Source organism: Leptinotarsa decemlineata, unplaced genomic scaffold (genome assembly GCF_025532065.1).
Source record: "Leptinotarsa decemlineata unplaced genomic scaffold, Ldec_3_MD MMD2_tig00000591_RagTag_RagTag, whole genome shotgun sequence".
Taxonomy (NCBI): domain Eukaryota; kingdom Metazoa; phylum Arthropoda; class Insecta; order Coleoptera; family Chrysomelidae; genus Leptinotarsa; species Leptinotarsa decemlineata.
In genome coordinates, this window is record NW_027412552.1 from 1,427,014 (window position 1) to 1,444,754 (window position 17,741).

General features: G+C 36.4%; 1 protein-coding gene across 1 annotated transcript in view; it reads left to right on the top strand.

The window, feature by feature from the left end:
- Positions 1–17,741, top strand: part of sha (shavenoid) — a 228,216-nt gene that overhangs the window by 25,928 nt on the left and 184,547 nt on the right. Inside the window, exon 2 of the mRNA XM_074174536.1 lies at positions 15,818–16,000. Coding sequence (XP_074030637.1) covers positions 15,862–16,000 — 139 coding nt within the window. The 5' untranslated portion in view covers positions 15,818–15,861. The remainder of the gene's footprint in view (positions 1–15,817; positions 16,001–17,741) is intronic.

Here is a 17,741-nt window from a genome sequence, read left to right on the forward strand (position 1 = left end):
AACTAAAATGAATGATTTTTTTTGTTCCAGTTATCTGCATCTAGTATAATCATTTCAACTTATTCACAAATAGCATATAGTCAAATTAATACAACATATTTGCCAGACAACATAGATAAAGGCAACAAAGAATGTAATAATGTCATGGAAACAACATTTGTACCAAACAACAATGAGTGAAATAATGTACCAAGACCAACATGTAACAATGTTACAAAAACAACATGATTAAGGCAACAACAAGTGAAATAATGTCATGGAAACAACATTTGTACCAGACAATATAGAGTGAACTATTGTCACAAAAAACAACATTCGTAGCAGACAACATGAAGTGAGATAATATTACAACAACAATATGTATACCAGACAACATAGAGTGATATAATGCCACAAAAACAACATTTATACCAATAATGTACCAAGATCAACATGTAACAATGTTACAAAAATAACATGATAAAGGCAAAAAAGGTGAAATAGTGTCATGAAAATAACATTTGCACCAGACAACATAGAGTAACTATTGTCACAAAAACGACATTGGGAGTAGACAACAATATGTATACCAGACACCATAGAGTGATATAATGTCACAAAAACAACATTTGTACCAAACAACATAGTGAATAATTAAGTAATGTTAAAAATAATGTTTAAAAAAATAAGCTTAAAACAATAACGAAAGAAAAGTACTAGTATTATTGTAAAAAAAGCGTGAGCGCTTTGTGCTATATTTTTTGTGTATCAAGAGCCCGTCGCTTTTTTACAGTAATACTGGTGTTGTTCGGTTTCTAGTTCGATATTCTTTAAAAAACTTGTTTTTTAGTTTTTTTAAACTATATTTATTCAAGCCAGACTTTATTTCTTCTAGACAAAATAATTTGTATAGAATTACAAGTAAAAATAATACCTAGCCTAAATTCAAGTCTACAACATTCATATTACAACAGAGGAATATTTCACAAAAACAACATTCGTAGCAGACAACATGAAGTGAGATAATATCACAAAAACAATATGTACACCAAACAACGTAGAGTGATATAATGTCACAAAAACAACATTTGTATCAAACAACATAGAGTGAAATAATGTACCAAGATCAACATATAACAATGTTACAAAAATAACATGGTAAAGGCAACAAAGAGTGAAATAATGTCATGAAACAACATTTGCACCAGACCACATAGAGTCCACTATTGTTACAAAAACAACATTTGTAGCAGACAACATGAAGTGAGATAATATCACAAAAACAATATGTATACTAAACAACATAGAGTGATATAATGTCACAAAAACAACATTTGTATCAAACAACATAGAGTGAAATAATGTACCAAGATCCACATATAACAATGTTACAAAAATAACATGGTAAAGGCAACAAAAAGTGAAATAATGTCATGAAACAACATTCGCACCAGACAACATAGAGTGAACTATTGTCACAAAAACGACATTCGGACTGGACAACATGAAGTGAGATAACATCACAAAAACAATATGTTTACCAGACAACATAGAGTGATATAATGTTACAAAAACAACATGTTTACTAGACAACATAGAGAAAAATAATGTCACCAAAACAACATTTGTACCAGACAGCATAGAGTGAAATAATCAATCAATTCAGTTTGGTTCAAATAATTCCCAATACGTACTATACAAGTACGATTTTGATTCCATTAAGGACTGTTCAATTTTTTTGCATCTCTTGGTGCTTCTCATGCCCTTGATTCAATTGGGCTTTTTTACAACTTGATTGTTATGTGATATGTATAAATATACAGTATGGTGACACATTACTTTTCTTTATTAGGTATGCAGTTTTGTGCTGAGCCATGGTCAGGGTACGTTTGTGTCTGATACTTTGTGAATGTATTTTGAATCAAGCAATGACATTATTGATCAATGCGTGTGGGTTAGGATCATTTAAAAGTTTGTGAGTGAAGGTACTCATGTGGACCTGCCTTTCATTGTACATATGTTGCGTAGTCTAGAACACTGTAAATTTCACCTTTATGCTGATGACAGTCTACTCTATCACAGCTTTCTCCCTAAAGGTGTAGAAAACGCATGTACTCTTATTAACAATGATCTCTAGTCATTTGTTGAGTTGGCAAGAGAGCACTGTCTATTACTAAATGCCACCAAATCGAATATCATCCTTTTTGGATCACGATTGATAATGTGTCTTTACAACCCACAAATGAATGCAAAAATCTTGGAGTTATAATCGACTCTGACTTGCGGTTTGAGAAACATATAAACAAACAAATACAAATTTTTCAAGCGATCTTTTAGCTATAATATTTGCCAAGTGATCAACCTGTTAGAAAAAAAAATTAAGAAATTCAGAACTTTCTGTTTTACGGAAAAAATTCAAACTCCTTCTGTTCGAAAGCCAACTTTAAATATAAACTGCCCAACCTTATACAGTTTTCATCATTATGAGACCAGAATAAGTCTTACTAATGGACGTCTTCTCCAGCATCCTAATAGATATTGGAACAATCCCAATTTTTTTTTTATGTATCACTTTCTTTTTCTTCCAGCTTAGGTAGAATCTTTTTGAGGTTGAGTGGAAGAACAACTCAGTAGCACTTGTGCTAACTGACTGTCACTGTAACTGTTATGTCAGCAACTAGCTCTCTAATTTATTTAAATATTTGTATGTAACTACAGCTGGGTAACAATAAAGACGATTATTATTATTATTGAGCTAGTTACATTCAACAATTTTATGTGAAATATGTTCATATTTTCTGATACCATAAATCAGTCTTGGGGAGCTACTTACACTTTTTGTATTTTCTCCCTATCAACTTTCGTCAGGCATGCCCCATAAAGGACAGGTAATTCACACAATGCTTGCTTCATTTTTGAACTAAGAATATGACGATTACTGTAAATAAGTTTCAAAGATGCGAAAGATTCACCAATAAGATTTTTTATGTGCTGAGAAAAACGCATGTCTGTATCTAATACTAAACCAAGATTTCTGGCTAAATCTTATATTTCCAATGGAGTATTATCAATTTGAAGATTGAAACTATTCTTCAAAAAGTTCATATTATTTTTACTACCGGAATATAATACTTTGGATTTTTTAGAGTTGAGTTTTCAAGTTGTGTTCTTCTTGAATGTATTCAACTCATTGTTCATGATTTCTTCTGCAGTCTCAAAATATTCAGTACGACAACTGAGATAAAGCTGTTTATCATCTGCAAAAGCTCAAACTGTACAGTGTTCTATTCCATTTGAAATATCTGCAGTATATATATTGAAAAGTAATGGGCCCAGAATAGACCCCTGCGTGACACCTGAAAAAATATCAGGATTGGATGAGTACGAATCATTTAACAATATTCTCTGAGAATATTATCAAAGTCATAATATCTCAATTCAGCACAAAGCAGTTCATGAAAGTTCGAAAGCTTTGGAAACATAATTTAACACCAAAACAATATTTTAAACTTGATCACAGGTTGTTTAAATATCAGCCGTTACAGTTGCTGAAGACGTTTCAGTATTTCTTCCAGGTCTAAAGTCACATTTAAAATCAGGAAGTAAATTTTTTGAAATGAAATAATCATGAACTTGAAAATAAAGAAATTTTTCGAAAATTCCACATAGAGCTGGAAGTAAGCTTATAATTACCAAATTTGCGAAATATTCATGATTATTTTTTATCTTGCTCCAGGACAACGTCCGTCCGCAAGTTTCACCAATCGTCGTCCGAAAATTGAACGAATTGAGCGTGAAAGTTCTGCCTCACCTGTTTACTTCCGGATCAGCAAGATCCCTAATAAACTCCGGAGAATGCCTCGATCGGTTTAATATCCCATAAAATATGAGGAGGAATCTCGACCATTACGGAAAAACCAGAGGTATAATGCTGGCTGCGACGTGATGACTTCTCCGACTAACTGGAGCATTCAAAACACCTGATGGCATTCATTGCATCTACGCTTCAAGCTGCATAAGAGATTTATCAAAAGTTTGATCCGCGTTAGTGTGACGTGCAGGAATCGCATCTGTCTTCACCGTTAATCACAGAAATAATGACGGCTGGTTATTGCTGCTGATGCAGTGAAATTGAAATCGAAGACGCCTAGGAATAAAAAAAAGAGTACGTTTTTTCACGCTTTTGTTAGCTTCACCTGTATGTTTGTTTGTTTGAAGCGGCGGCTCGTCAGAGGAGGCAAGGGAGGCTTAGCCTCCCCATAAAATTTGAGACTATTCATCGCAATAAATTAAAGGATATTGACAAATGATTATGATTATTTTTTTCTAAAAATGCTTGGTTATCATTACTTTACCATTAATTTTTAATATAACATGTCCGAAAAAACACTATCACTCACTACGTAGTACGTACCACACTGTATCCTGCATCAACAATACTCAAACGTACCGCCCATGAACAAATAACTAAAAAACCATCAACCCGAAATGATAAATGCCATACGTTGCAAGGGAGCCAAGCCTCCGACCGCTTTAAAAAACACAGGCTCCGCGAGACCGATCCAACCAGCGACATACGTCCCGATTTGTAATTTCGGTTGCAGAAATTATACCTTTAGAGGAGGCTAGCCTCCAGTTGGTCTTCGTTAGTGTACGACTGCGTTTGTTTTTTATATAATTATTCGGACGGGATGCCGTGACGGACCGGGACTGAAAAATATTTCGGTAAATCGTTTCAGTGTTTCTTGATAATATTTGTTATTTGTGTATAAAACAGGCAGTATTGTATTATAGCAGTGCTTTTTGGTAATATTTTTAATGTGTTTTTGAAGTGTTTTCTTTCAATTTCAAGGTGTTTTCACTTTTCGGTAAGTATTTTTTCCATTTATGATGGATAAGTTGGACGAAATTAAAAAATCTGACGATATAGTCGATTGGTTGCTCACAAAAATTTTTAAGTCTTTATCTTATGATAATAAATTAAACATTATTAAAACTCTGGGAAGGCCTCAACCAAATTTGATTTCAATTAAAGCGTCAGATAATCGACAAAATCGAGGATTCATTATTAGTTGGTACGATAAATGCGATTGGTTAACCGGAAAAAAAGAAAAATCAATTTAGACTTACCCGATTTGAGACAAAATTATAAACAGTTTATAATAAAATATTGGACACCTTTTTAATGCAAATCAAAGTTAGATTTGAAGATTTACTTAAATTAAACTACTTTGATTTGTTATTGTTTGAAAAATTTTCGTCCTATACCAAAAATTTTCCCCAAAAACTTAATTAATCGTGATGTACAGCAACCCTCAAATGTTTCAAAATTGCAAGTCTCCTTCAGATGTATTAAATTTTATGTTAAAAAATGATTTGAGGGATTGCATGCCTGAGTTATATAAACTTATATCTATAATTGTGACAATTCCTATAACAACAGCGTCAGTTGAGAGAAATTTTTCAGTATTGAAAAGAATTAAATCCTTTAGTAGAAATTCGATTACTCAAAATAGATTGAGTAATATATATCGTTTTTCAATTGAAAAAGAGTATATAAAATAAGTGACAGGCAACCCCCGATTTTATGACGAAGTAATTGATTACTTTGACAATTTCAAAAATAGAAAGATTCCTTTTGTATTTGAAGCAGAGTAGGTAATTCAAAAAGTCTCTATATTTATATTATATATACATACTTTTTATATATACCATACAATGCATATTTTATTTATTTAAGTTAGGCACTCAACCAAAGATATTATGAAATATTAAAGTTATCTTTTATTTATTACAGTTTGTAACTCAAGCAAGGAATTATTTTTATGTTATTGTTTTTATTTTTATTTTGTAATTTGTTTTTTTGAGTTTTTGTTCGTCTTGGTTAAGAACGAATGTTATGTTATGATGGAACTATTCTGTAATATTGTTATTCAACGTCTGAAGAAAAATTAAGTATTATTTTGTTTTCATCTTTTCATTTCGTTAGAAGAAATAAGTTCTGTACAAATATTGAATGCATAATCACTTGGGAAAGTCTCACTACTCATCCATGTACTTGGACACTTGAGGTCCGAAAGATTGATTCCTTTCGATGTTAAGTGATTTTTTAACTCGTTTCAGATCTCTCGAAGCCTAACGCCTTTTATAGTCTTTATTAATAATGAATGAGATATCGTTGGTATCGGAAGAATGCTGTTGAATCCGGAAGAACGTGAGAGAAATGAAAAACAAGGCGAATAATAAGTGTGAAATGATAACATCGCATGTTTGACTTTCTACAAGAGGAAATGCGACATATTTTTTCCAATATATGATGGAATCGGCCGATACTTGACTGGACTGGGACTGGACACTCTTATGCCACACCTGGTTGGAATATTCAAAGCCTCTCTAGCTCTGAGGTATATTCCCAGTAAGTGGAGAGAAGTAAGAGTAGTATTTATACCCAAACCAGGTAGGATGGACTACTCCCTACCAAAAGCATTCCGACCAATTAGTCTCACATCGTTTTTCTTAAAAACCATGGAGAGGCTATGTGAGCGGTATATAAGAGATGAAGTACTTGTTAACAACCCACTTCATCCAAATCAGCATGCATATACCCCGGGAAGGTCTACTGATTCGGCCCTTCACCATGTGGTTGGCAGAATCGAGAGATCATTGGATAACAAAGAATCCACCCTAGGTATATTCATAGATTTTGAGGGAGCGTTTGATAAAACAACCTTTCCAACAATTACCCAGCAACTACACTCTCCAGATGCTCTCTAGCAGAGCAATAAGTATTAATGTAGAAGACATCACAGTAAAAGGACTGGTCATGAGGGGATGTCCACAGGGAGGGGTCTTATCACCCCTTCTCTGGAACATAGTTCTGGATACCCCAATTAATCACCTTAACAAAAATGGATTCTACACAATTGCATACGCAGATGACATAGTTATCTTGCAGACCGGCAAATTTGTAAACACACTGTGCGATAGAGCGCAGGATGGGCTCAAATTGATAGAAACATGGTGTAAGGAACACTCACTGTCGATCAATCCCAAGAAGACTGAGATGGTCCTTTTCACCAGGAAAAGAAGTTTAACGAGCTTAAAACCTCCCGAAATCCTCAAAAGCCAACTAAACTTCTCTGAAGAGGTGAAGTACCTTGGTATTATCCTCGACAAGAAGCTAACATGGAACTCTCATCTACAGAGTAGAGTAAAAAGAGCATACGTGGCTTATGAACAATGTCGGAGGACAGTGGGACGCGCATGGGGTCTTTCACCCCGTGTAGTCGCCTGGATCTACACTGCAATAATAAGACCTATGTTAACGTATGGAGCCATTGCATGGGGACCGAAAGTTCTACAAGCAACGGCCATCCAAAAATTATACCAAATACAGCGACTGGCTTGTTTAAACATCACAGGAGCCATAAGAACAACACCAACCGCGGCAATGGAATTAATCACGGGTCTGACCCCTCTGGACCTGTACGTTAAGGAGGTTGCGTTAATGGCCATGGTACGATTGCACACGGCTGGTGTAAACCTAGAAGTAGGAATGGGTCGATTGAGGTTGGGCCTATGGCGGAAAGCGCTTACTGCGCAACCTCTGCTGCAGGCAACAAGTGATGCAATTGAACCCAGGTTTGTGTTTAATAAACCCTACAAAATACAAATCAAGCAGAACACAGAGTCAGATGTTACAAATGCAATACGGATTTATACAGATGGCTCAAAAACCAAAGAAGGCTCAGGATGTGGAGTGTACTCCAGATCACTAAGCCTAAGGATTAAGTGATCTCAATCGCCACAAAAGAAATAACCAAGAAAAGAATTTCTGGCAAAAACATTACAGTCTGCACTGATAGCAGACAAGCACTATTAGCCTTGAACAGACACCGTGTTACTTCAGGGCTAGCACTAGAGTGCCACCAAGATTTAGCCAAAGCCCCGATAGATAATAACATTATCCTGAGGTGGGTTAAAGGACACAACAGGAGTAAAGGTAATCGCATTGCCGACTCTTTAGCCAAGGAAGCGGCTGGACTAAGAATTTTAGGACCAAGTGGCACCCACGGCCTGATGACTTCGACAATTGCGGAACTAGTCAAAAGTTACACCCATGCTCAATCTCTAAAGAGATGGGATGAAATCAAAGGATGTAATCTTGCCAGGATCACCTTGGGCGACCCTGGGAAGCTGGCGCCGAAGAAATATCTGGCGATGACCAGGAAAAATCTACGCCTTACAGTAGGATTTCTGACTGGCCACTGTCAGCTAAGGAAACACCTACATAATATGGGGCTAGTGGACACACCTGTATGCAGGATGTGTGAACAGGAAGATGAGACTGTCAGGCATGTCCTGTGCGAGTGCCCGGAGTTATCGTCAATAAGAGAGTGTGTGTTCGGCGAGTCTTGGCCTACACCTGCCGATATAAAGGAGATGTCTCCGAGTGACCTGTTCACCTTCCTGGAAAGGACAGGATGGACGATGACCTAGGAGGACAACTCCTCGGGAGGATGTACAATGGGTCACATGTGGTGTAAGTGCGTGGGCTTACACTCACCCTCCCTACTCTACAGATACAGATACAGATACATAGATATAGATTATTATCGAGTGTGTATGATATACATCAAAAGGGGGAAATTCGTGGACAGAACACTCAAGAAATATGGAGGCAAACCGCGGACACGTGTTTCTGGCTATTGGCCTCATCATATTTCTTGAGTGTTCTGTCCACGAATTTTCCCCTTTTGATGTATATCATACACACTCGATAATAATCTATATCTATGTATTTATATCCTGGACCCGGAAGTCACGCAGGTAGCTATAGCTGCCTACGTGGTGACACCGTGCATATGTGATGTTTTTTCATTTTTGATAACCAGTTGTTGTACATCTTTGCAATTGGCTGCACCGCGCTGATGAGGCCAATAGCCAGAAACACGTGTCCGCGGTTTGCCTCCATATTTCTTGAGTGTTCTGTCCACGAATTTCTCCCTTTTGTTATATATATATATATATATATATATATATATATATATATATATATATATATATATATATATATATATATATATATATATATATATATATAAGAGGAAGGGTAGTCGTTGCTGACTAGTTAAGGATAAAAACTATTGGATAGTGGGGTATTGCAGCAAGTAAATGTGTACTCTTTTAAGTTAGTCCAAGCTTTCGGAAAATTTTATTTCCATCATCAGGGAAACTACAATAATATAAGTTTTAAGGTAAGATCAAAAATATTAATTGTTCATGACTTACATCGTTCGTGTCTCCAATCAGGTGAATCGCTCTTTTCTAGATGGAATCCAGCAACTTAAGGATATGTTTGGGGGCAGACCTCCATACATGAGAACAATACTCCAAAAAAGGTTTGATCTAAGCTTTATGAAGCATCAAAAGTTGCTGAGGTGTGCACAGTTTTCTGGTTCGGAACAGTGTTTCAAGCTTTTGAGAAGCAGCCTTCGCAATTCCAGCGACATCAAGTTAAGAGAAACCAAGTCATGCTCACAAAAAAGTAACTTTCAGACGCAAAGTGGAAAAAAAACCTTTCGTAGAAAGTAAAAAACTAAAACTTTTTGCTCCCACAAAATAATATGTCCTTTCAATTGAAACAGTCATAGTATTTTGACAAGTCAGAAAATGATGTTGGACCTCTGGTATTTCGTATATTTTCCTTCCTTCAATACTGAATATGATAAGGTATAGCGGCAAATTAGTTTTGATTTGATCAAAAATTCATAGGAACTGGAACTAATCTTGAGTTTTTTATCGACCTTTTTTGGGTAATTGTTACCTTCCACAATCTGAAAAATATAAATATTATAATGGAGAACTTTATACAAGTGTAGAAGGGCAAACTTTTTAGTTTACCCCGATAAGTTACTGCGTAAAAATCAAAGTATTTTTCACAAAGAAAAATCTTCTATTTATCAGTAACTTGTCGTATTTAACAATTTTGCCTATCAAAGAAATTATTAAGAATAATACTTATCTTTACGTTTCGGAGGCCAAAATCTGGCTCCGTCTTCAGAAATGTATAAAAAATTCGAATATATTCGCAGTTATTCCTTTTTTGATAGCTTATTTCATTACTTCTTCGACAGATGTCAAAGAAGTTTTGAAATATGAAATTATGTCAATGTTGTTGATTGACAACTGAAACATTCGATGTAATACAAGGTACTCTCCGATATCAGTTTGTTGCCATTTCGCCACTATCCAAAGTTTTCTTCAAGATGGGTAGCCAAGTACGGTCTATTTCTAAGGAGCTATTCGAGATACAATTCTCTCCAGACATGAGAATATACGCTGATTCTTTTAGCTTACGTCTCTTAGAATGAGGCTCATTGGTAATCTTTCTTGTCCTATTCCATTCCACCCGATGTTCACCGTCTGATTTTAAAATGTGTTCTGATAATTTCGATCCTGTCAATTGTCTATTTTTTATATAATCCCGATGTTCATTTTCACGCACTTTCAATGGTCTTGAGGTTTCACCAATGGAACTTTTACCGCAAGAACAAGGTATTTTATAAATACAATTTTTTGTTTTTTCTTCAGTGTTGTTGTTGTTCTTGAAGAAAACTTTGGATAGTGGCGAAATGGCAACAAACTGATATCGGAGAGTACCTTGTATTGCATCGAATGTTTCAGTTGTCAATCAACAACATTGACATAATTTCATATTTCAAAACTTCTTTGACATCTGTCGAAGACATCTGTCGAAGGCAAAATTGTTAAATACGACAAGTTACTGATAAATAGAAGATTTTTCATTGTGAAAAATACTTTGATTTTTACGCAGTAACTTATCGAGGTAAACTAAAAAGTTTGCCCTTCTACACTTGTATAAAGTTCTCCATTATAATTTTTATATTTTTCAGATTGTGGAAGGTAACAATTACCCAAAAAAGGTCGATAAAAAACTGATTTTTTCCTCCACAAAAATGACTTTCGTTGAATAATCTTGAGTAATTTAACAGCATACGAATTTCTGTTTGAAAGAAACATTGAACCTTCAAATATAGCAAGATATTCCAGAGTTACATTTTGTTATGAAGAAATATTAAAATGAGGAGGGTTTACTTGATTTTTCATAAGTTTCAACATAACGAGTGATTTTTTAAGAGGTATAGGATTTGATTTTCAAAACAACACAAAAAATTTTGTGCAACATTCAACCAGAAATGAGCCTCGTCGCTGAACACAATTTGGATCTTCCTCCAACTTTGTCAGCGCCCATTCACCAAATGTTAGACGTTGTGGGAGGTTGTGTGGTTTCAATTCTTGCACCAGCTGTATCTTATAAGGTTTTACACCCAAATCCTTTCGCAAAATTTTCCACGTAGTGGAGTAACAGAGGCCTGATTGATGCGAACGGCGGCGAATAAACATTTCACGGTCATCACGAACACTGGCGGATACAGCCGCAATATTTTCTTCGGTTCTCACTCTACGTATGCGTGTTGATGGTTCAATGTCCAATAATGTATACTTGGTTCGAAATTCAGTCACAAGTTTTCGAATAGCTCTCTCAGAAGGCCGACGAACCTGCTCATAAATTGGAAGAAGTGCACGATGCACTTTATTTACCGAGCATGAATTTGGATAATAAAATTCAATAATTTGCAAGCGTTGTTCATAAGTCGATTCAAGGTTAAATTATAGACCAAACTGAACAAGTTTGACAATGACACAAGACACGATTCACGTGTGATCTGTCAAAAATAGTGTTGCCAAAAAGATACCAGTAAAAAAAATCACTCATTAGAAGTACAATAAAAATTAAGAAAAATACTTCAGAATTCGTTGGCAAATGTCACAACTCACAAATCATATTTGAGTAATGGAGTCTTTAGATGATCTCTTATTGAATATTTTCAAACCCTCTTATGAATAAGCAACATTCGTGCCTTCATTCATTTTATTGTGATCCGGGATCAAAAAAAGTAGATTAAATTATAGTACTTGATTTGTACACGTTATCGTTTATTAGTTTATTTACTATAACAAGTCAGTTTGTTTGCATCCAATTAATCCGCGATGATGGACTATTTACTTAGATTTAATATTCTTGAAACGATTCAAATTACGTTTAGCGGAGGATTAATTACATAGATAAAATGTTAAGTGTCCGAAGATTTCACTCAGGAATTTGTAAAAGTTTATTGAAGAATGCTGAAGCTAGTTATCTCCGCGGTATTTGTTAATATACTTTCATCATTAAAGAATGACTATTATGATTTCAACATAGGCGAATTTTTTCACATAATCAATGTAAATTCGAGTTCCTTTAATTGCCACTTCATTTTCACAATATATCAAATGAAGTTTGACTATCAAAGAATATTTTACAAATCATAAAAATATAAAACGATAAAAATTAATTGGCGCTCCGGGGCGACTTCATTGATTCCAGTGGCGCATTTGCTTTTTCAGCTGCAGGAAAACCCGGAAAAACCTGCAGCACCGCATCATCTGAAGGTCTTGATCTGCCAATATCCTCTCTCTTATAAACACTATACAATTTGCTGATGACACAACCGTTATCCTTGAAGAACAAAATGGAGATGACTTGGAAAGAAATGTGTTCGATGCTTTAAGTACCCTGGAAGCTTGGTTTGCACAAAATCACCTAAAGGTGAACCCTAATAAAACCCAGGCAATCAAATTCTCACAGTCAGCTGAAAATGGTAAATCAACAATAACAACTAGTAAAAGTTCAAAATTGAGCTAGATTTTAGACTGGATTGGAAATCTCATCTGGATACTTCGTCAGAAAATGTTGCAAGGCATTGCTATGCCCTAAGAGTCATCACTAAAACAATAAATGTTCAAGCGTCAATGTCTGTCTATTATGCACAAGTCCACTCAAGACTTAAATACGACTTAATTTTTTGGGGTGCATCTGTGAACGTTAAAAAAATTTTTTCACTTCAAAAACGTTGCCTTAGAATTATTTATAAATCCAAACAAACTGATAGCTTTAAACCTTTATTCATAAAAAAGAAAGTACTGATCCTATACAGTCAGTATATTCTTGACAGCATAATGTTTATTAAAAGCAATCCTAAGCTTTTTAACGACTTTGATAAAGCACACATCTACCCAACAAGAAATAAAGTAGATTTGGTTACTAATATTCCTAATTTTACTTATATTCAGAAAAATATACCGTATACTCTAATAAAAATCTATAACAAACTTCCAAATGCACTAAAAAGCCTCTCCAAAACAACACTCAAAAATAAACTTAAAACATTTCTTCTAAATAGAGCATACTACTCAACTGATAAATATTTTAAAGATACCATCCCTTCAGATTTTATTGGCGAATGTTTGGCAATACAGTCGATCATCACCTGTTAAAAGTTACATTTTCAGATGATTCAACAATAAGCTTTGCACGGACTGGTTATTAGTCATATTAGGAAACGCTAGTTGAGGTTCCAGAAATTCACATACGTTTTCGCTACCTCTTGAACATTTACTACAAAGTAAACAAGTGAGGACTTTTCCAGCAAAATATTTACAAACACAGGTCGAGATAAACTGTACGGAATCATTCAATCCAGAGCAGTCAGGAGTATTGATTTTGTTATTGTTATGCTCACGAAGAGTATTTAACAAGAACCCCAAGAATTCGGAACCATCCTCCTGTTGTCCTAACGAGTATCTAGTGGACTTCAAAGACTCCACGAAATCGGTTGGAGGGAAAGATGGTACATTCTTACGAAACTGCAGCTGCAGGAACAGGTGTTTGAAATTGGTGAATAAGTAGGAAACATTTTTGTTCTCGTTCATTATTAAAACCTCGTTCTCGAAATTCTTCGTCATGAACAACACTTGTAAAATGCTATTAATGTAACAAGTGTTTCCTAAATTATCTAATCCAATTTTCTTCTCAAGGTTTCCAGGACAACAATCTACTGATTCGTAAGGAAGAACATGTTTCAGATAATCTGCATAAGAACTATTTCTCAAGTTGCGATCGATCCTTCCAAGTGATAAAGGGTGTCGTAGAGGGGTCGATTCGGCTCTTGCTTCATGAGCAAGGTAACCAGAACCACGAGGACTGCAACTCATATTTGAATTGTTGTATATCTTTTTTATTTTGATCTATTCACCGATTCTCTTTTTGACGATTGAAATGTAATCCAGTGAAATATCAGTTGTAGCTTCTTCAAAATCATAAATATCTATTGTACCTTATCCAACAGTGGAACAAGACTTGTCGTGAACCTTCTCCTTTTCTTTTACGAAGCGCCTATCAATCACCTTGAAGCCCACCTCTATACCCATCACGGGTATCTTCAACACATTAGTCTAGCGGTAGACTAAGGTGTTGAAGACACCATCCTGGCAAGCCATCTTAAGCAAATGAACTTTAAACGTTCGAGCCAGTCTCGATATACCTACACAGTAGGTTCAATGGACTGACGCATATCAGGAAACACCTACTCCCCTGGCTAATACCACGAAGAGCGTTGGATTATATCTGACAGGCGTCAGTGCAGGAATCTTCACTAAACATTTCCTGCATATGCATTTGGCAATACAACTGAAAGAGTCGACCTTTAATTTTGGAATGGGCACACTTGCATACCGGTTTCGGGCACATTAGCCACTCGTCAATGCATGATAGTGCCCATCATCGACCTAAAGTCAATGATATTCTATAATTGAAAATCGGAATTCTTTCAGAGTATTTTATTCCTCTTCTGAAAGTTGGAGCGAACATCACAAAATGTCACTCCATCTAGTGAACGAGGTACTATTCAACTGCAAATCCGTAATTTACCCGATTCCTCTGAATAAGGAAAAATAACTTCCTTATTAGTCAGTGGGATATGTTTGAAGACTGGCAGTAAACAAATCTAAAGCAAATGATGAAGCAAGCCATGATGAACCCTCCAGTTTCCGACCTCAGCCCACTCGACCTGGGGAAAGCGAAAGTCAGGCGCTTTGATAAGCCAAGGTCTCCAATGTTATTGAAGAAGACCCCATGCATTGGCTTATCATTGTGTTTCCGCAGAAGTGAGGTGATCTCTGCGGCTTTTATATGAGCTTTTTATTGAACGAGTTCCAACTCGGTGACAGAGTTGTGGTCACCTCGTTCAGGGTCGAAAACTAAACCGAGTTCTTCAGCTGCTCGGGCAGCTGCCCTAAAGAGAAATGCTCCCATTCCTGCTTTCTCATGGTCACGGACCATGCAGAGAAGAGGATCCGAGCTCCTGACGACTCTACAGGCTATATCCAGTACTATTCTGTCATGTAGACACTACAAACTCAAAAATCCACGGCTTCCCTGTTATCGGGGGAAGTACAAGCGTGGAACGGACGATTTGGGATGCAAACTCCTATAGAGATGCATTATTTTTCGGGTCTTTACGTCGAGTTGATACAGCTCCTCCCGAGTCCACTTCCCTACTCCAAACGAGTAGAGTTAGATTGGAACGGCAAGCATATTTGTTGCAGCAACTTTGTTCTTCCCCGACAGTTCCAATGACCAGATCTGTCGAAGTTTGTGCTGATACTTGCCGCGGAGAGAGTTCTTCATTGTTGTTTCCTCTTGTGAGTGGCGTGGTTCCACCCTGAGGTAAGTATACGTCTCTCCGGCATCCAAATGGTGAAGGATGCTTCCATCTACGAGCTCCACATCCTCTCCGTGGTCCCCGCATCATCCATTTTTGAGATGGGCCACTGCACATTTATTATTATTATTCTTTTGGAAGATGAACTTTGACATCAAAAATTCAACACCATATTTATATGTAAATCAAGATCGTTTTCTGTTCATTTGCAGTTGCTGATGAAAATGACTTGTGGCTGAGAGACCTCATCGACTAGATGGAAATAAGAACGAATGCTCCAAAAGCGTCATGGCTTCCTCGGACGCTCTTTGCATTTGTTTTTCTGGTAGATTCTCTGGAACCTTCTCTGCTGATAACGAGACACAACAGTGGGGATATATTCGCTCAGGTACCAGGTGAGTTAATAGAAATAATTGTTCCACAGGTGGATTAATATCGTCTCCCGTACCAGTAGGCTCTGATATCCTTGGTTGAGGACTATGAGTTCCGTGTTTTCAAACAGAATCCTGTGGTTTCCTTCAATGAGTGCGTGTTCTGCCACAGCTGACTTGTCCGTGTGGCCTAGCCTGAAGTGTTCCTTGCTCCTTTGGCCTTGTTCCCATGAATCTGTTGGTGTTTCCTATGTATAACTTCCCACAAGTGCACGGTATACGATAAACCTCTGCTACTGACCAAAACCATGAAACTAAAGAGTTTTGGGTACAAAACAGAGAGAAGGCTCACATGGTTGCACATGCGTACCTATCATATATCTCTAGGGTCACAGACAACATTAGAAAACTCTAAAGGAAACATAACATTAGAACGGTGCTCAAACCCACCAAGAAGATACAACAGAGCCTCAGGTCGGCTGAAGAAAAAAGATACCAAAGATACCAAAAGATACACTATCAGCAGCAGGGGTATACCGCATATGCACTTGTGGAAAGGTATACACCGGAACCACCAAAAGATTCATGGAAACAAAGACGAAGGACCGTAACAGAAACTGCAGTCTAGGCCAGACTAGAAAACACGGACCCCATTGCTCTTAACCAGGGGTATAGTCGAAGTAAACGCTAGTGTGCACACTTGAAGTTGTCGGAACTCTCAAACGCCAAAAAAACCAATACATAGAAATGAACCGGTTGCGAAATAGTCCACGTGGACTGAAGAATTGGCGGTTCGTAGTGGATGGTTTTTACTAACCGAGTTTTATGATTGGCTGAAGGGTCATAAAATTAAATTTGAAGTCATGTTTCGGTGTCGAATAGAAATCGGAGAATGCGGCCTTGGTTATCGTCGTCGTGTTCAGTTCAGGAACTAATCGCGATTTGAGTGTTGAAATTCTATATTGGTGCAGGTATAATTACTTGAAACTTTTGTTATCTACTTAAAATGTGGCGTCCTTGGACGACTACTAATAGTAATAACGAGTGTGATAAAAACACAGACTTTTTCCAGTGTAGTGATTCCAATAGCGATGGCGAACAATGCGAAAAAGACATAACAATGAATAATATTCTGATGCATTTAAATATTGAAACACAGACAGTATGTTTCAATGTATATAATAATCTAAATCTCCAGTTTGGTTTCGAGGAAAACAAACTATTACAAGCAACATCAGATTTGACCAAAATTCCTCTCTCAACTGTACGTAAAATAGTCAAAAACAAACCTTATGAACGCAAGGCGCGATGTGATACGGGATTACCAAAACCTTTAGGTGTTCATCTAACAAAATCATTGAAAAATACAATAACGACTGTTAAAGAAGCAATGAGATTCCTACAACTGAAATCATAAGGAAAAAAGTGAATACTTCCGGTCATAACGTGAGCTGCTGTGACAAAACTCTTCAGAATTGGATAAAGAAACTAGGATTCAGATTTAAAATAATAAACAACCGTCAAGCAGAAAAATAGAGGAATTGCGTAACAAATACTTAGAACAAATAACTAAATATAGACAAGAACAAAGGCAAATTTTCTATTTGGACGAAACTTGGTATGAAACTCACGACACAGTTACGGAAGGGTGGACTGATGGTTCGAGAATATTAAGCCTAACATGCCTGCAAACGAAGGATCGCGACTAATGAGACTTCCTCCCTACTTTTGTGTTTTCAATCCCATCGAGTTGATTTGGGGAAAA